Here is a 20975-nt window from a genome sequence, read left to right as displayed (position 1 = left end):
TTCTGCATGGAGAATAACTAGAAACAGCAGCATCAGGTAAACGCTCACACACACACACAAACACACTCTCTCACACGCCGCGCGCACACACTCTCTCTCTCTCTCACACACTCTCTCTCTCTCTCTCTCTCTCTCTCTCTCTCACGCACAAACAAACCTGTCATTCTTCAGTAAACATCGATACTTTTCTCAGAAAAGTCATTTCTTCAAGTCGCCTCCATTTCAACAATGGAAACTTGCCGCTCGATAAAAAATAATGTTCCTTAAAAGTGTTCCTTTCTTCGCTTCCATAAAAGAGGTAAAACTACAGTGATGCGTTAAAGGAAGAGTTTACATCGACACGAGAACACACACAGTCTTCTTATGGAATGATTTAAATAGCAGCTTTCAGTGTCATTAGAGTTGACGTCAGATTGTGGGTTATGAGTCGACTGAAAGCTTTTTACCGTCAATCGTTCTGTATGACTATTCCCTGAGGTCAGAGGTCAAAGGTCAAGGCAGACTGTCAGCTGGCAGCGACACACACGACACCAGACGCTGGTTCCTTCTGTTCCCAAGACCTTGCGATGACATTATCACACTTACTGTACATCAGCTAAATATTCCATTTTTAAATAAATGCAGTTTCTATTCACTAAAGAATCCTGAAAAATAAAATGCATCACAGTTTCCACAAAAATATGAAACTGTGTTCAACACTGATAATAATCATAAATGTTTCTTGAGCATCAGATCCTCATATTAGAGTGATTTCTGAAGGATCATGTGACACTGAAGACTGGAGTAATGATGCTGAAAATTCAGCTTTGATCACAGGAATAAATTACACTTTACTGTATATTCACATAGAAAACAGCGGATTTACATTGTAAAAATATTTCAAAATTTTTACTGCATTTTTTATCAATACGAGACTTTTTTCAAAAACATAAAAAAATCTTACCCGACTTTTATATACAGAAGTGTTCATTCTTGATTGAACATGTCAATGATTTTGCGTTACAACCAAAAAAAAAAGATCAACTGATTTGATGAATCAAAATTAATTTACACTTTATTTTGATGGTCCACCTTAGACATTCGACTAACTCTCATTAGATTATTAGGAGACTGTTCGGGTCAGAATAAGTCATTTACTTGCAAAGTTACTTGAGGAGCATTAAATAAGAGTGATCAGATATTAGGACGGTCACTAATACTGTAATAACAGCAAACACTGGGAGCTGATGAACACACAGCACAAGCTGTCATTCTCTCCGTCTCAGAGGTTTAACAGTGTTAATTGGATCACAGTAACATCCATCCCTCTCGGCACTGACTGACCCGCTTACACACACACACACACACACACACGTTTACTGCGTTTACTGTGTTTACTGTCGCTGGAGCTCAAGGACAACATGTTCAGAACAATTTACCGGCACGCAAAGAAACATCCAGGGGTGAGTCCAACTTTGCCTGGTTTAACACACTTCATATATGTATAATATTATCAATCTGACTCTATTGACACTAGATTATAGAAAATCAGATCAGAACAAAACTAAATCATGATAATCTTTTTTTCAAGCTGCTTTACAGCAGAATTTGTCTTATAGTTGATGAAGTTTGCATCATTGATTTTCCTGTTTGTTTCTGTGAAACCGTTTTGAAACAGTATTCTACAGGTGAAACTGGAAAAATTAGAATATGGTGCAAAAGTTCAGTAATTCAACTTAAAAGGTGAAACTACTATATTATATAGACTCATTACATGCAAAGTGAGATATTTCAAGCCTTTATTTGTTATAATTGTGATGATTATGGCTTACAGCTTATGAAAACTTTTCACAATATTCTAATTTTGAATTTGGGGTTTTCATAAGCTGTAAGCCATAATCATCACAATTATAACAAATAAAGGCTTGAAATATCTCACTTTGCATGTAATGAGTCTATATAATATAGTAGTTTCACCTTTTAAGTTGAAATACTGAACTTTTGCACCATATTCTTATACAGGTTTCACCTGTATAAAGCGCTGTGGAAATAAACGTTTAAAGCGATATAGACTTCAGTCCTCTTTTGTAATCCTGCATCACTGTAATAGTTCTTCTGAGAACGGAAAGGGCTTTTATTGACCTTCCAATTAATAGTTTTACTGTAGAAACTTCACTACAGTGAGCGATTTACTTCACCGCACACAAAAAATAAAGGATAAACCCAAACGAACAGAACAGACATCGCTTTCTGTCCTGAACAACAGCTCCATTAGTGCGAAGAGTGTGTGATGACCCAGATTCCCGTGTTTGGCGGGTTACCAGAACTAAAGGAACGACTGTTACGCAAACGCCAGTAACAGATCTTAAGAGTGATAAGATTATTATCTATTTACTGCTGCGTCTTCAAGTCGAGTCTCCTTCATTTATACAGCGCTTTAACAATATAGAGTTGAACAGCAGCTTTACAGTGATAACAGGAGATTACAGTAACAGTGTTTAGGCTTTACAGCAACTCTAGAATAAAGTTATTGTCCGGATAAGGTTAGTTTTGATTGATTCACTTCCGTTGTAAAGATCATCAGTGATTAACTTAGGGGCCGCTAACACGACACACTGTAAAAAATAAACCGTAATTTTTACGGTAAAAAATTGGCAACTATGGTTGCCAGGACTTTACCGTCAAAAATACGGTAGCAACGTTATTGGTTTTACAGACTTAACTTAAATTTTACAGTAATAAACCGTATTTTATTATCTGATATAATGTTAATTTACCGTCTTATTGAAGTATTAATATCTGTTTTAGACCATTGTAAAACACTGACAACCGCCAATCTCAGCAGTGATGAGAGTCAGGTGATCAATAAAAGCTCATCACAAGCAGCTCTTCCACAAGAGTATTAATACTATTATAGAAGCTGCACAGTGTAATTCACACTAATGGTGTGTTCACACCGAACGCGAATTTAATTATTTGCGCGAGTAGATTACATACAAAGTCCATGCAAAGACGCGAATAGACGCATCATTCGCGCCGGGCGTTGCGAATGACGCGAATTGGGCGACGCGTTTGCCGCGAATGTCTTCCGCGCAAGTTGAAAAAATTGAACTCGAGCGAATGTTCAAGCGTCTAACTAGACGCGATAGACGCGTATTTGACGCTCTTTTCGCGTTCGGTGTGAACACACCATAACACTAAACACCATCATGGTAACATGTTGAATTTTTTTTAAATGCAGTAAACATTAATTTAACAACATTAAATATAACATGAAACCCTAATGTACATAACTGATTAGAAAAAGAAAACTATGAAGAAAGTTATTTTAACAAAAATACATCAAATGTGAAGTGTCATGCAGGGAATTGTGGGAATGTCAATTTACGGTTTTTCACTGTAAATTATACAATGAGTTGCTCTTTTTCACTTTCAAAAACTGTACATTTAACGGTATTTTACAGTAAAATTACATTAAATGTACCATTAGATCTATCACAGTTATTTACCGTATATAGTACGGAAGCTTTCTGTTAACCAATTAACAGTTTTTCACTGTAGCATTCTTTTTGTAGCATTCTTTTTGTACTGTAGCGTCTTTTACCGTTAAAATCACGATCATTTTTTACAGTGCACCGCTCTACAGAACACAGAAACTATTAATGTGTTCTGGCCAATCATTCACACACAACAGCGTTTGAGTTCGAGAACACACACTCTGAGCTCGAGAACACACACTCTGAGCTCGAGAACACACACTCTGAGCTCGAGAACACACACTCTGAGCTTGAGAACACACACTCTGAGCTCGAGAACACACACTCTGAGCTCGAGAACACACACTCTTGAGCTCGAGAACACACACTCTGAGCTCGAGAACACACACTCTGAGCTCGAGAACACACACTCTGAGCTCGAGAACACACACTCTGAGCTCGAGAACACACACTCTGAGCTCGAGAACACACACTCTGAGCTCGAGAACACACACTCTTGAGCTCGAGAACACACACTCTGAGCTCGAGAACACACACTCTGAGCTTGAGAACACACACTCTGAGCTGGAGAACACACACTCTGAGCTCGAGAACACACACTCTGAGCTCGAGAACACACACTCTGAGCTCGAGAACACACACTCTGAAACAGGATCCAAGGTGCAAGTTTTGATTTTTTTTTTTAACGTGATCATCTCCGTGTAAGCTTCAAAAACGTGAATCTGTGAGAACGCTGACGGCACACATGCCTATCACGTGTTTAGTCTATAGATATGTGCGTTTGAATATATATGTGTCTTTCTTTACACATTGACATCGCCAAATTACTCGTCCGGACTTAAAAATTCATAATACAGAATTTTTAGTCGTTTCGCGCGTATCCATGCGAGCTGGAATAACTTTGATAACAATTAAAGAAAAGAAAAATCTTCACCGGTAACACTTTACTTGAAGGGGTGTGCATAAGACTGACATGACCCCCTTATAATCATGACATGACATATGAATATGAAGGAGGTTTTATGCATGTTTGTGTCAACTGTCATTAAGTGTCATTCGCTCAATTATGACATTTGTAATGCACATATGACATTGTTTGAGATGTATTTGTTATGACAACTTGACATAAACCAATACATCATAACCTGTCAGTGACTTTGTCATAACAACTTGACATTACCAAAAGAACATAAATATGTCATAAACATGACATAGCAGATTAATTATCAAACTTAAGAAAGCACTAGCTTTATGGTTAACATTACATTAAACTGTCAGGTGGCTGGTTTTGACATTGGCTGTCATGAGGCCATTATAACATTTTAATGACAAATTCAATGTGTACCACTGTAGTTAAGGTCAAGAAACATATTCATGACACAGTTATAATGCCTCATGACAGCCAATGTCAAAACCAGCAACATGACAGATTAATGTAATGTTAACCCATAAAGGTAAGTGCTTTCTTAAGTTTGATAATTATGTTTATGACAGGTTATGTGTTGTCTTGTTAATGTCAAGTTGTCATGACAAAGACACTGACAGGTTATGATGTATTGGTTTATGTCACGTTGTCATAAAGACATCTCAAACAATGTCATATTTGCATTCAAATTTTTTAAATTGAGCGAATGACACTTAATGACAGTTGTCATAAACATGCATAAAACCATGCATGTGTCATGTCATGATTATGAAGGTGTTATGTCAGTCTTATGCACACCCCTTCCAGTAAAGTGTTACCCCTTCATCTTATTCCTGTATTTTCAGAGGCCTGTGTATGTGAAACTGCAGATGGAAAACAGGACAAACACATTGTCTGATAAAATGACTTTTGCAGTCTTTATAACTTCTGTGAGGAGATATTTGACAGAAGGGACAGAAAGTAATACGTTTGCGTCTCTGAGTTTGTTGCAGGTCAGGAGCAGATGTTGCAGCAGATGCTGTTAGTCTCTCTCTCTCTCTCTCTCTCTCTCTCTCTCTCTCTCTCTCTCTCTCTCTCTCTCTCTCTCTCATCACACAGGTGTTACCGTGACTAACAAGTGTGACTTCACAAATAAATAAGAAAGTTGTTGTTTTCTTCACTTAAAAGTGTGATCACTGAATATGACGCTCATAAAAAGCGCACAGGAGAAAAGCACACTCGTGTGTGTGTCCATGAATTCGGCATTTGTACAGTTCTTGGTTATGTGAACGATAAGGGAACATTGCATTATCATTCTTCAAACCAGAGGTTTGTAAAGAGTGCCAGAAAACCATACTAGAGTAAAAGCACAGATGCCTTACAGCGAAATACTCCTTTACAAGTGACGAGTCGCCAGTTCCAGTACGACTGGAGTAAAAGTCTTCGAGTTTCTGATTTGAACAGTTCTTCAGTATTTTACTCATGCGGAATCGAGGCTCAAAGATGCTCTAGCCCTCGACACCTAAGAGACATGGTGATAAGAAGAAACAATTGATTTGTAAGATGATAAATCGTGTTTATTTTCTAAAATCGAAATACAACTGAATATTGCAATAAATAAAGGTCGACACAACAGCCTCTTAAACGTCTACACACTCTCACGTCTCAGTTCAGCTCAAGTGCACATAAAGGCCATAACTAAACCAATATCCTTCAAAAAGATGTCATAAATATAGTGGATAAATAAAATAATGTTTTGTAAAATTAAGATGTGCAGTTTTCATGACCTCATCATGATCATCTCACGTCTGAAACGCCTGAGATTGAGCAACTAATGCGCTCATGTAGAGCAGCCGTGTTCACGAGTGTGTGTGAGTGAAGAAGAAACACACATTATATCGTTCCTTCAGTGACCTTAGACGACCATATCGCTTCTTTATCGCAGAAACAAAAGAGTAGGAGTCGTGCAACATGTGCTGTGTAAGTGCATTACTCCTCACAAATGTCAAGAGTGTAATATATTTGACACTCAGTTAAACTACAAAGTAGCCAAAAAGATACTTAACTAATTACATTACTCCAATTAATTACAGCACTGCTTCAGACATTATGGAACGTTACTTTTGAGTAGTAACATTTAAAAAATGTCTGACTAACACATTTCAGGTAAGAAAAAATGATCCATGAACTACGTATAAATAATGTTTTTGTGAACATTATTAAACATCAGATAACTCTGAACGAACATTTGATTAATGTTCCTGTAAGAGAACTGTTCGCTTTCCATAGCACAATTATTCACAAAGAAGAACAATTAAAATCAACCTAAAAAAGAGAGATGTTTTAAAGTGTTCAGCAGGAAGGTAAAAAAAAAGGCTATAAAAAACATGGACTATAATGTGAAAAAAATTAGAGAAAATATTTTATTTTTATTTTTTATCTTCAATCAAAGTTCCCACTAATCAAACTCAGTATGAAGAGCTTGATGAGATGTGAAGCTACAACTACAAATGGTCATTTATAAAAAATACAAACAAAGAGTAAATGAAAATCAAGATCTAATACGTGAAACTTCATCATCATCATCATCATCATCATCACAGCACTGAAGCATCACATGACCACCGCACGCCCATCAGGATTGAGTTCAGCTCAAGATGAGAGAAAGCAAAGCAAAAACACATGTTGCGCTCGGTTTACGACGCTTAAACATATTTGATAAGCTAATTTGAATATCTGCCGGTAACCCCTGGGGGATTATGCAAATCACTGTTACAGGAGGCAGTTTTGACAACATAAGGCAAAGTCTGTGTCTGTCTGTCTCTCACTTTCTCCAACGCGGAAAACACACGGAAAAACTGACGCTTCACATTCCCTCTTTTAATATGTATTTCTATTCTAATCCCTGTTATCATTTACACACACACACTGACGTCTCCTGGTAGGATGTGTGTGTGCGTGTGATCCTGTCACTCAGTCTGATCGGCAGTAGGCTACACACACACACACACTAGCGACTGTGTCCTTCGTCGCTCAACCCAGACCGACACGTCTCCATGCATTTAAAAGAGAGTGTGTGTGTGTTCATTTAGACCTGAAACCTACTCGACACAAGTACATGAACACACACACACACTTCTAAATCCATTTCACACGCCGCCGCATCCTGAAACACGTCAGTCTTCTCAGTTTCGGCTCAGACACACTCATGATGAGCTGCAGTTCTCGCTGAGTTAGTAAAGTTACTCGAACCGGAGTCATTACTCGGGTATTTACACTCGTATAAAGTCACTTGCATTGTGTTCAAGGTGTGATGTCATCAGTTCATGCATCACTGAGGAAAGCTCTACATGTGACAGTGCAACTCATTTAAATGTTTATGGTATAGCTTTAGACAGTAGAGTATGCGCTTGCAACGCCAACATCATGGGTTCGTTTCTCAGGGAATGCATGAACTCATAACATATACACCTTAAATGCAAAGGATAAAAGCATCAACATCATGATTTTCTGTAAAGCTGCTTAGTCTGTATTGTCAAAATGCTCTATATACACAATAAAAAATGCTGGGTTGGTTTAACCCAATTTGGGGTCAAATATGGACAAACCCAAACGTTGGGTTAATTATATAAATTACATTTTTAACCCAACGGCTGAGTTAGTCCATATTTGACCCAAAGTTGAGTTGAAACAACCCAGCATTTTGTTTAGAGTAAATAACACTAGCAACCGTTTAACTCTTAACACACACACGCAGGACGGCTCTTGTGATGCGTTTGTCAGGCATTTTTGCACTTGCTTTACTTTAGAGTGAGTCTCTCACACACACACACACACACACACACACACACACACACACACACACACACACACACACACACACACACACACACACACACACACACACACACACACACACACACACACACACACACACACACACACACACACACACACACACACACACACACACACACACACACACACACACACACACACACACACACACACACACACACACACACACACACACACACACACACACACACACACACACACACACACACACACACACACACACACACACACACACACACACACACACACACACACACACACACACACACACACACACACACACACACACACACACACACACACACACACACACACACACACACCTTAGTGTGCAATAATATAGACACAGCAGGCATGTGTAATACAGTTTCAATGTTTTTGTTGTATTGTTTTGTATTATTTAGACATTTCATGTGTTTTAATGTCCTTATTTATTACTAATTATTGCCCTTTTTTTCTTGCATTGTCTATTCTATTTGTTTTATTGCTATATGCCATTTATTGAGGAACTTGCTTAGATTCATACACCCTAGTTTCTAATGTTTTTCTTGGTTAATGTTTTTATCCTGTGTTTTGACCGGGACCGTAGTACTTAATTTCGTTCCTTCATATAAAAATGTGTGTGTAATGACAATAAAAGAGCGTTGAGCCCTGATGATGTTCTCGTCCTCTTTCAGCTCATCCCTCAGTTCATCTTCTTGCTGGCGGGTTTGAGCGGAGCTTCTCTCTATCTGATCCGACTGGCTCGAGGACCTCATGTCAGGTGACACAAGAACACCATCACACTTCACAATGCAGTTACAGCACACATTCAGTTCAAAACACTTTATTTGTCCCCAAGGGGTAATTAACGAGGAGAGTCACGTAAACAGTGCACATAAAAACATCATCAATAAATAAATAACACAATGTGCACGGAATACACATTAATTATAATCTGCTACAAGTGGATGCCTAAAAAACAAGTTCATACCATGTATAAGAATGAATAAATACGTAAATATATAACCGTGTGCAAAACCATAAATACAAATAAGTTACGGCATGGTAAACAAGAGGGTCAGAGATGGTTCAAATGTGAACACACACATAAAAAGAAATGAACATGATTCACTCACCCTCATGTTATTCCAAACCGGCTTGAATTTCTTCATAGGAATAGAAGAGTAGTTTGGGTTACACTTTATTTTAAGGTGTCATTGTTACAGTGTAGTTATATATTTTAGTACTCAGTAATATTAAGCAACTACATGTACTTACTATAGGGTTTGGTTGAGGGTTAGTTGCATGTAATTATGCATAATTTACTGTTATTACTACATGGTAAGTACATGTAAAATATGTAACAAGGACACTGTGGAATAAAGACAGTACAAGACAATCAGTCACATGACATCTTAGTGGGCTGTTACTTTAAAGTCCCCCTGTGGAGAAAATCAAGCTTTTAAATGTTGTTTATGTGTCTATGTGGTGATATTAATACGCTTTAAGACAAGCCATGTGTAAGTTCATAAGTCGACAGCATTGCTGAGTATTTCCTCCTTAAAACTGCAGTGAACAGCCCATTCTCATCCCTAGGCGTCATGAAACTGACGCCTTGGGAATCATTTTGACCATGCTTCAATATTCGACGCTTTAGGCACCCTTTAGCGTCAGTTACATGATGCGATCCTAGGGCGTCATCTTGTTGCAGTGAACCAAAGACAGTCTCAAAAACACGGTTTGAAATCGCTGGTGTTTCTGACGTCACAAACGACCTTGTAACCAATCAGATCAACGTGTGATCGCCAACCAGTGGATCTCTGAGCTGAGGGAGTGAGTGGAGGCGGGGCTCATTTGCATATTCATAGAGCCGCGCATACTAAATGAGGCGAGGGTGTCGAGTTACATTCAAGATATTTTAAACATTTAAATATGTAATTTTGGTGATCAGAGATGAGCTTTAAGCGATACAATGATCGACTACAGGGGGACTTTAACAATGTGACAGTTCATTAGGCTCTGTAATGTAACTTATTCTAGCTTTTTAAAAATTCTAAATTCTGATTGGATGAGCTGTTTCTAGCGTCTTCTGTTTGTTGTGTGTATTAATTCATCCCTGTGAGAAACAACCTCGGCAGTCTGCCAACACCACTGGCCTCTGTCACCTCCGCCGGATAATTACCCTCCTTCAGTTTTACCCTCCTTTACAGTCACTCATCCTCATCCTCTTTTTTCCACTCGCTCTCTTTCTCCTCTCCGGTCTGGCCTTACCCTCATTCTGTCAGCTGGGACAGGAGGAATAACCCTGAACCGTGGAACAAACTCGACCCGACCTATCAGTACAAGGTAAACAGCCCAGCAACTGTTCTGTGATCAGCTGCAGACTGACAGCGCAGACAGATCCGTCTCTCCCGCTGTTCCCGGATCAGTTTCATCTCAGGCGAAGGAGAGATACGTGACAGGAGACGTCAAGCTGTACATTAGACACACACTTAGTGAGGTGCATCCCAATTCACCTACTTACTAGACACTATTCCATGCTGTTTCTAGTATAAATAGTGCGATTAGTGTTTTCTCAACAAGAACAAAGAAAATTTAACCCCAAAAAATAACACTTGCACTTTAATACACAGCTTTAAAGTCATGAAAGGGAGGTTGCGCTGGTGTTTTCTTCCCTATAGTGCCGTATATCCGAGCGAAACGCTTCTGGAACAAGAACAAATGACGTCAAGCTGTACATTAGACACACACTTACTGAGATGCATCCCAATTCACCTACTTACTAGACACTATTCCATGCTGTTTTTAGTATAAATAGTGCGATTAGTGTTTTCACAATGACATTTTGCACTTCAAATTCTCTTATTTAACTAAAAAAAACTAACAATTAGACACTTCATGCACATTAACACACAGCTTTAAAGTCATGAAAGGGAAGTTGCACTCATCTTTTCTTCCCTACACTCTTAAAAATAAAGGTTCCAAAAGGAGGCTTTTGCACTCACTTAATAATGTTGGGTTAAAAATAACCCAGCGAGTAACCCAACTATGGGGTGGTATAGCACTTTCCCAACTGTGGGTTAATTTAACGCAATGCATTGAGTTCAAAGCCAGTTGGGTTAAAAGTAACCCAACAGTTAAGTTAACTATTTATTTTTATTTATTTATTTATTTATTTATTTATTTATCTTAATAAATACAATACACTTTGTTTTCAAGATGGTTGATTTGTATAAAACAATAAATCTCTCAACAAATATATTTTTAAATTACAAGGTAAATATTGTGGAGCCTAGAATTTAATGTAAATAATATACATACTTGTGTACATAAATTCAAAATCCACAAGTTTATATACAACATTGATATTTAACCCAACAGACAGGTTATTACTAGAAATTACCCAATGATTTAAAAAATGACCCAACATTTTTGGAAAATAACCCAACATAGTGACCCAATATTTGTAACCCAACAGTTGGGTTAAAAAAATAACCCAATGTTTTTTACTGGTCATAGAAGAACCAGGTTCCCAAGAAAACCTTCCAGTGAAGAGTTCCTAAAAAAAAAAAGCATTTCTTCTTGGTGTGAAGAACATTTAAGGCCCAGTTTCACAGACCGGGTTTAGAATAAGCCAGGATTAGACTTTAGTTAAATTAGGACATTTAAGTAGCTTGTTTAAACGCGCAATAGAATAAAACATTACGGATGTGCATCCCGAGACAAAACAATGGCACTGATATATTTTAAGAAATGTCAGTGCAAGTTTTAGTGTGGGTCTGTGAAACCGGCCATTAATCTAAAGTAACCTTTTGTGCAAGGGAAAGGTACCATGGATTAAAGGTTCTTTAATCCATTAAGAACCTTTAATATCCATGGAACCTTCCCATAGCACAAAAAGGAACTTAATAGTGGAAAAGGGTTCTTTAGATTATTTAAATGTTCTTCACACCGAGAAGAAATGGTTCTTTTAGGAACTCTCTTTCGGGATCCTAAAATGGTTCTTCTATGCCATTACTGCAAAAGAACCTTTGGAACCTTTATTTGTAAGAGTGTATAGTGCCGTCTGGCAACACTGGCCGTATATCCCGAGTGAAACGCTTATGGAACAAGAACAATTGATTGGATGATTGGATGGTTGTGGTTTGCTATTGGCTGATCTCATGTGAGTGACAGGTTATAGCCCCGCCCACATCATCAGAGAAGAGAAGAGATACTGCAAGAGGAACTTATTCGGATTCAACATTACCAGGAACATGAAGTTTAAAACTATGCATAATTCATTGAGACTAAACAATGCAATATTCCGTTAAAAAAATAAGAATTTCATGGTGCCTTGTTTGTAGATAAGCCTTGTGCGCCCGAGGCTCGTGTGAAAAACACAGCGTTCGTTCACGTACGCTTTAGAAGGAATAATTTATATCGCAGCGAGTGAATGTTTTGTTCTCGTTTGGAACATCTTGATCACCTCCAACCATTAATGAAAGAATTAACAAAGGCAGACGGAGAGAATGAGAGAGGATTCCTCAGAGAAGACACGCGTGTTCATGGGAAGTTTGCGTTCAGGCTCACGAAAGGTCACGACTCGACATGTTTAATTCTCAAAAGGAGCCAAAGGTCAGAAATCAAAAATCCGGCAGCGTCTCAACATTAATCATAATGAGAGAAACAGGAGGCAGAGAGAGATCAATGTGAATATGAGAATAAAATAACACCGGCTGAAGAACGTGTCTCCTGTCACACATTCAGAACATAAACATGCTTTCTGTCACAGAAAACCTGACGCTCCGAGACCTTTTCACCAAAACACCAAAGCATGACCGCAGGAACTGTGGGATTGTTCCAGCCGTTTCATGGTCAAGCAGGAGAAATGATGCGTCTGGTCACTTAGTAAAGTAACAGCAAACTCTCCTCAAGAGGAATCATTCACGTCATAAACGCTGCATTACACTCAACTTTAACTAAAGATTGATCAGTAAATAAGCACATCTAATCAAAAGTAACATTCAGAGAACATTCAAAAGTAACGATCAGAGAACATTCTAAAGTAACGATCAGAGAACATTCTAAAGTAACGATCAGAGAACATTCTAAAGTAACGATCAGAGAACATTCTAAAGTAACGATCAGAGAACATTAAAAAGTAACGATCAGAGAACATTCAAAAGTAACGATCAGAGAACATTCAAAAGTAACGTTCAGAGAACATTCTAAAGTAACGATCAGAGAACATTCTAAAGTAACGATCAGAGAACATTCAAAAGTAACGATCAGAGAACATTCAAAAGTAACGATCAGAGAACATTCTAAAGTACCGATCAGAGAACACTCAAAAGTAACGATCAGAGAACATTCTAAAGTAACGATCAGAGAACATTCTAAAGTACCGATCAGAGAACATTCAAAAGTAACGATCAGAGAACATTCTAAAGTAATGATCAGAGAACATTCTAAAGTAACGATCAGAGAACACTCAAAAGTAACGATCAGAGAACATTCTAAAGTAACGATCAGAGAACATTCTAAAGTACCGATCAGAGAACATTCAAAAGTAACGATCAGAGAACATTCTAAAGTAACGATCAGAGAACATTCTAAAGTAACGATCAGAGAACATTCTAAAGTAACGATCAGAGAACATTCTAAAGTAACGATCAGAGAACATTCTAAAGTAACAATCAGAGAACATTCTAAAGTAGCGATCAGAGAACATTCTAAAGTACCGATCAGAGAACATTCAAAAGTAACGATCAGAGAACATTCTAAAGTAACGATCATAGAAAATTCTAAAGTAACGATCAGAGAACATTCTAAAGTAACGATCAGAGAACATTCAAAAGTAACGATCAGAGAACATTCTAAAGTAACGATCAGAGAACATTCTAAAGTAACGATCAGAGAACATTAAAAAGTAACGATCAGAGAACATTCAAAAGTAACGATCAGAGAACATTCAAAAGTAACGTTCAGAGAACATTCTAAAGTAACGATCAGAGAACATTCTAAAGTAACGATCAGAGAACATTCAAAAGTAACGATCAGAGAACATTCAAAAGTAACAATCAGAGAACATTCTAAAGTACCGATCAGAGAACACTCAAAAGTAACGATCAGAGAACATTCTAAAGTAACGATCAGAGAACATTCTAAAGTACCGATCAGAGAACATTCAAAAGTAACGATCAGAGAACATTCTAAAGTAACGATCAGAGAACATTCTAAAGTAACGATCAGAGAACACTCAAAAGTAACGATCAGAGAACATTCTAAAGTAACGATCAGAGAACATTCTAAAGTACCGATCAGAGAACATTCAAAAGTAACGATCAGAGAACATTCTAAAGTAACGATCAGAGAACATTCTAAAGTAACGATCAGAGAACATTCTAAAGTAACGATCAGAGAACATTCTAAAGTAACGATCAGAGAACATTCTAAAGTAACGATCAGAGAACATTCTAAAGTAACGATCAGAGAACATTCTAAAGTAACGATCAGAGAACATTCTAAAGTAACGATCAGAGAACATTCTAAAGTAACGTTCAGAGAACATTCTAAAGTAACGATCAGAGAACATTCTAAAGTAACGTTCAGAGAACATTCAAAAGTAACGATCAGAGAACATTCTAAAGTAACGATCAGAGAACATTCTAAAGTAACGATCAGAGAACATTCTAAAGTAGCGATCAGAGAACATTCAAAAGTAACGATCAGAGAACATTCAAAAGTAACGATCAGAGAACATTCTAAAGTAACGTTCAGAGAACATTCAAAAGTAACGATCAGAGAACATTCTAAAGTAACGATCAGAGAACATTCTAAAGTAACGATCAGAGAACATTCTAAAGTAACGATCAGAGAACATTCTAAAGTAAAGATCAGAGAACATTTTAAAGTAACGATCAGAGAACATTCTAAAGTAACGATCAGAGAACATTCTAAAGTAACGATCAGAGAACATTCTAAAGTAACGATCAGAGAACATTCTAAAGTAACGATCAGAGAACATTCAAAAGTAACGTTCAGAGAACATTCAAAAGTAACGTTCAGAGAACATTCTAAAGTAGCGATCAGAGAACATTCAAAAGTAGCGATCAGAGAACATTCAAAAGTAACGATCAGAGAACATTCAAAAGTAACGATCAGAGAACATTCTAAAGTAACGATCAGAGAACATTCAAAAGTAACGATCAGAGAACATTCAAAAGTAACGATCAGAGAACATTCTAAAGTAACGATCAGAGAACATTCTAAAGTAACGATCAGAGAACATTCTAAAGTAGCGATCAGAGAACATTCAAAAGTAACGATCAGAGAACATTCAAAAGTAACGATCAGAGAACATTCAAAAGTACAATCAGAGAACATTCTAAAGTAACGATCAGAGAACATTCAAAAGTAACGATCAGAGAACATTCAAAAGTAACGTTCAGAGAACATTCAAAAGTAACGATCAGAGAACATTCTAAAGTAACGATCAGAGAACATTCAAAAGTAACGATCAGAGAACATTCTAAAGTAACGATCAGAGAACATTCTAAAGTAACGATCAGAGAACATTCAAAAGTAACGATCAGAGAACATTAAAAAGTAACGATCAGAGAACATTCAAAAGTAACGATCAGAGAACATTCAAAAGTAACGATCAGAGAACATTCTAAAGTAACGATCAGAGAACATTCAAAAGTAACGATCAGAGAACATTCTAAAGTAACGATCAGAGAACATTCAAAAGTAACGATCAGAGAACATTCAAAAGTAACGATCAGAGAACACTCTAAAGTACCGATCAGAGAACACTCAAAAGTAACGATCAGAGAACATTCTAAAGTAACGATCAGAGAACATTCTAAAGTACCGATCAGAGAACATTCTAAAGTACCGATCAGAGAACATTCTAAAGTACCGATCAGAGAACATTCTAAAGTACCGATCAGAGAACATTCTAAAGTAACGATCAGAGAACATTCTAAAGTAACGATCAGAGAACATTCTAAAGTAACGATCAGAGAACATTCAAAAGTACGATCAAAGAACATTCTAAAGTAACGATCAGAGAACATTCTAAAGTAACGATCAGAGAACATTCAAAAGTAACGTTCAGAGAACATTCAAAAGTAACGTTCAGAGAACATTCTAAAGTAGCGATCAGAGAACATTCTGAAGTAGCGATCAGAGAACATTCTAAAGTAACGATCAGAGAACATTCAAAAGTAACGATCAGAGAACATTCAAAAGTAACGATCAGAGAACATTCTAAAGTAACGATCAGAGAACATTCAAAAGTAACGATCAGAGAACATTCAAAAGTAACGATCAGAGAACATTCTGAAGTAACGATCAGAGAACATTCTAAAGTAACGATCAGAGAACATTCTAAAGTAACGATCAGAGAACATTCAAAAGTAACGATCAGAGAACATTCAAAAGTAACGATCAGAGAACATTCAAAAGTAGCGATCAGAGAACATTCAAAAGTAACGTTCAGAGAACATTCAAAAGTAACGATCAGAGAACATTCAAAAGTAACGTTCAGAGAACATTCTAAAGTAACGTTCAGAGAACATTCAAAAGTAACGTTCAGAGAACATTCTAAAGTAACGATCAGAGAACATTCTAAAGTAGCATTCAGAGAACATTCAAAAGTAACGTTCAGAGAACATTCAAAAGTAACGATCAGAGAACATTCAAAAGTAACGATCAGAGAACATTCAAAAGTAACGATCAGAGAACATTCTAAAGTAACGATCAGAGAACATTCTAAAGTAGCGATCAGAGAACATTCTAAAGTAACGATCAGAGAACATTCTAAAGTAACGATCAGAGAACATTCTAAAGTAGCGATCAGAGAACATTCTAAAGTAACGATCAGAGAACATTCTAAAGTAACGATCAGAGAACATTCTAAAGTAACGATCAGAGAACATTCTAAAGTAACGATCAGAGAACATTCTAAAGTAACGTTCAGAGAACATTCTAAAGTAACGATCAGAGAACATTCTAAAGTAGCATTCAGAGAACATTCAAAAGTAACGTTCAGAGAACATTCAAAAGTAACGATCAGAGAACATTCAAAAGTAACGATCAGAGAACATTCAAAAGTAACGATCAGAGAACATTCTAAAGTAACGATCAGAGAACATTCAAAAGTAACGATCAGAGAACATTCTAAAGTAGCGATCAGAGAACATTCTAAAGTAACGATCAGAGAACATTCTAAAGTAGCGATCAGAGAACATTCAAAAGTAACGATCAGAGAACATTCTAAAGTAACGATCAGAGAACATTCTAAAGTAGCGATCAGAGAACATTCTAAAGTAACGATCAGAGAACATTCAAAAGTAACGATCAGAGAACATTCAAAAGTAACGATCAGAGAACATTCTAAAGTAGCGATCAGAGAACATTCTAAAGTAACGATCAGAGAACATTCTAAAGTAACGATCAGAGAATGATCAGAGATCAGTTTCCATAAGGTTTGAAGAATGATACAATGGAATGTTCCCTTAACTTTTGTATAAGGAAGAACTTAACAGGAACGTTAGCAAAACGTTCTTAGAACATATCTTTGTCAGCTGCGAGACGAGCAAAGTATACTTGGGGTTTCAAGCGTGCTTAAGCCGCCAAATATACACAACAATATGTCAAAATGTCCGTCTTGGCGAGTATTTACATAAAGACAGTCAGTTAGTGTTTCGTGAATAAACAGTTGGGAAAGAAATCGGATGTGTGTCATTATATTAGATCCATGCATTCAGTCTTAAATACCTGATGCTGTCTGTCATTCATGTTAAAGGCAAAATCACTCACTGCTCTTGACTGAATAACTTTAGTAACTTTAATACGAATCATTGTATATTTAATATATACAGTGAAAACTATGCAGTTTTTACAACTATACAAACACAAGTCTCTCATACACTTTTCCTGAAAAACAAACAAGGATCCAGATCACGAAACAAAGGGATGCAGAACCTGTCAGACACTGAGTGTGAGTGTTTTTGTTATTGTCAGTGTGTGTGTGTGTGTGTGTGAGAGAGAGAGAGTGTGAGTGCTCTTGTTTGTCGTTTATGAGATTCTGATGATCTTAATTTAGGCTAACTACATTTAAATGTATTCTCTCGTTCTCTCTACACAGTTGGTGGCCATCAACACAGACTATGAGCGTCTGAAGAAGGAAGGACCTGACTTTTAAAAGACCTCAGAGGATCAACACACACACACACACACACACACACACACACAGACACACACACAGTACCCCTGATACTCCTGCATCCACTGAAAACAAATTAAATCACTTATTTTAATAGCTAGCTAAAAATATGAAGCAGCACTGTTTTCAAGATTAATAATAATAAATGTTTCTCGAGCATCAGATCCTCATATTAGAGTGATTTCTGAAGGATCATGTGACACTGAAGACTGGAGTAATGATGCTGAAAATTCAGCTTTGATCACAGGAATAAATGTCACTTTACTATATAAATTGTAATATTTCACAAATACATACATCTGTACTTCACATGTGAGGTGTGATGATGTATTGAGGTTTGACATCAGTGATGATTCGCACGCGTCTCATGATAACCGATCTCAACTGAACTCACCACAAAATTGCAATTTCTGAGTGAACTATTCCTTTAAAAAAACAAACATGAGAATCAAATGTGTTTGTCACACACGTCACAGTTTGAGTCGCTATTTGTTCGAGAACACAAATGTGCGGCGTCTTTGTCCACCCGCCGAAAACCAAATGTTTGTGGCCCTTTAGAAAAGCCTGTAAGTTTGTTGTGGGCATATTTGCAGGACATTAGGAGGGAGAATTGCGGGGCAGCGCGAGCATACTGAGAATAATGCATGTTATCTAGCAGCAATCACTCCTGTCCTCTGCACAGCTGGGTTCCCAAACACACACACACACACACACACCGAAAGCATTCAGTGCTTCAATAAAGAGTATGCTCCTCATCTCTGCCTTCACACACACACACACACACACACCTCCAGACGCTCCACCTGCGGCGTGTAAGAGCTGCTTCTGTCAGGCTCCAGCACATGCTGACAGGTAATCAGGTTGGTTGAAGAAATGCATGAGGCATAATCACACACACACACACACACACGGGCCGTCATTACCTAAGCGGAAGGCGCTGTGACCCGTCACGATTGCATTGCCTCCATTTGTTATTTTTTTTGTATCACTATTCATCAACAGGCCGAACACACACACACACACACACACACACAGTGAGCGAAACACCTCCGACCGTCCCGCTATACAACTACAAACAACTACAGAAACAATCACAATAAATAAATAAACGATGCATATTCTGCTCTAATATTCACATGAGCTGCAAAGAAAGACCCGAGCTTGAGGAGTTCAGAGACTCGTGACGGCCGTGTGTGTGTGAGCATCTGAAGATCACATTGATTAATATAAGGCCCCGTTCACACCGCAAGTCCTAATGCTCAATTCAGATTTTTTGCTCAGATCCGATTTTTTGATTGGCTGTTCACATTACCTTTTAAAATGTGACCTATATCTGATTGCAGTGTGAACTGTTTGACGTTTTAAACTAACCGGCATGCGCAAAAGAACAATAACAATGACATCAGACGCAGCACGCGGTTGCACTAAAGTTCAAGAGGTTATGGAGGGAAGTCAGCATATTCGCATTTATTTCATAATGTTTGTGTAATGGAAACTTTTGCGGGTTTATGGTTGCAAATTCACTACAGAGATCTGTGTGGATGCGTAGACGAAGCCAGGAGTGGTGGGAATATGACGTGAATAGTTTCACTGAGACGCTGTTCTCCTGTGTCCCCTTTCTTCCATTTCGTGTGCAATTTTTTCAAAAACGGAGCGGTTACGGTGGGTCCTTCTAGCTTGAATTGAAGTATCTCCCCCTATACTACTTAGATCTAACACCTCACTCTCACTGACTCGCTTCATCGCTGTTCTCCATATCTAGTCAAGTTTTAATGTTAGGCTACTGTCTGTGTCTGTTGTGTCTAGGGCTTCGCCGGCGCATAATTGTGACAAATGTCGACGTAGATTGACGTAAAAGTCGCATCAAATCCGCCTTGATTGTTCACACTGCGGCCGCATTGAAAAAAAATCAGATCTGGGTCTGATTCAGGACCACATATGTATGTGGTCTAAATCTGATTTGAAAAAATCAGATCTGGGCTAGATTTGAGTGTTCACACTACCTCTGAAGAAGTCTGACCTGGTCACTTGACCCCAAAAAAATCAGATTTGGGCCACTTTTGCCTGCAGTGTGAACGGGGCCTTAGATCTGCTGTAAATGCTCATCCATTACTAGAACTAAACAATGCATGAAATTCACCTCACCATTGTTATATAAGCAGCATCATATCCAAATATAAGTCTCTATTCAGTTAATATAAACACCCTTCAGGAATGTCATGCAACAAACAAACAAGTAGTGACTGAAAATATCTATGTCTGTCAATTTGTTTTTTAGATAAAAAAAACTAACTAGGAACCAGATATGCAAATTAGCTTGCATTTTAATATCTATGTGCAATGCAAATAGATTTAGTGCTGAAATCATGCGTTTGTACTGTGAAGTCAAGCATCTTGATGAATTCTGGACAATAGAACACGTAGTGATGGAGATGCATGTAAATATCAATTACATGCTGAAAAACTTTAACAGTTATACAAATGAAAAACTAGTTTTAGACATTTTTTTGACTTACCTGCATTCATCATAACTTGTAAC

The 20975-nt window shown here is 37.6% G+C and overlaps 1 protein-coding gene across 1 annotated transcript; it reads left to right on the top strand.

Moving 5' to 3' along the window:
• The first annotated feature begins 1342 nt into the window (after positions 1–1342).
• On the top strand, positions 1343–18598 carry LOC130079685 (cytochrome c oxidase subunit NDUFA4). The gene is made up of 4 exons (XM_056245044.1): positions 1343–1442; positions 8916–9001; positions 10506–10566; positions 18359–18598. The coding sequence occupies exons 1-4, from the start codon at positions 1401–1403 to the stop codon at positions 18413–18415; spliced, it is 246 nt and encodes an 81-aa protein (XP_056101019.1). The 5' UTR covers positions 1343–1400; the 3' UTR covers positions 18416–18598.
• The last annotated feature ends 2377 nt before the right edge of the window (positions 18599–20975 follow it).

Source organism: Rhinichthys klamathensis, unplaced genomic scaffold, assembly GCF_029890125.1.
Source record: "Rhinichthys klamathensis goyatoka isolate OS25496 unplaced genomic scaffold, OSU_Roscu_1.1 h1tg001235l_1, whole genome shotgun sequence".
NCBI classification, from domain to species: Eukaryota; Metazoa; Chordata; class Actinopteri; order Cypriniformes; family Leuciscidae; genus Rhinichthys; species Rhinichthys klamathensis.
Note: the sequence above shows the minus strand (reverse complement) of the source record. Positions and strands in the feature narration are given on the sequence as shown.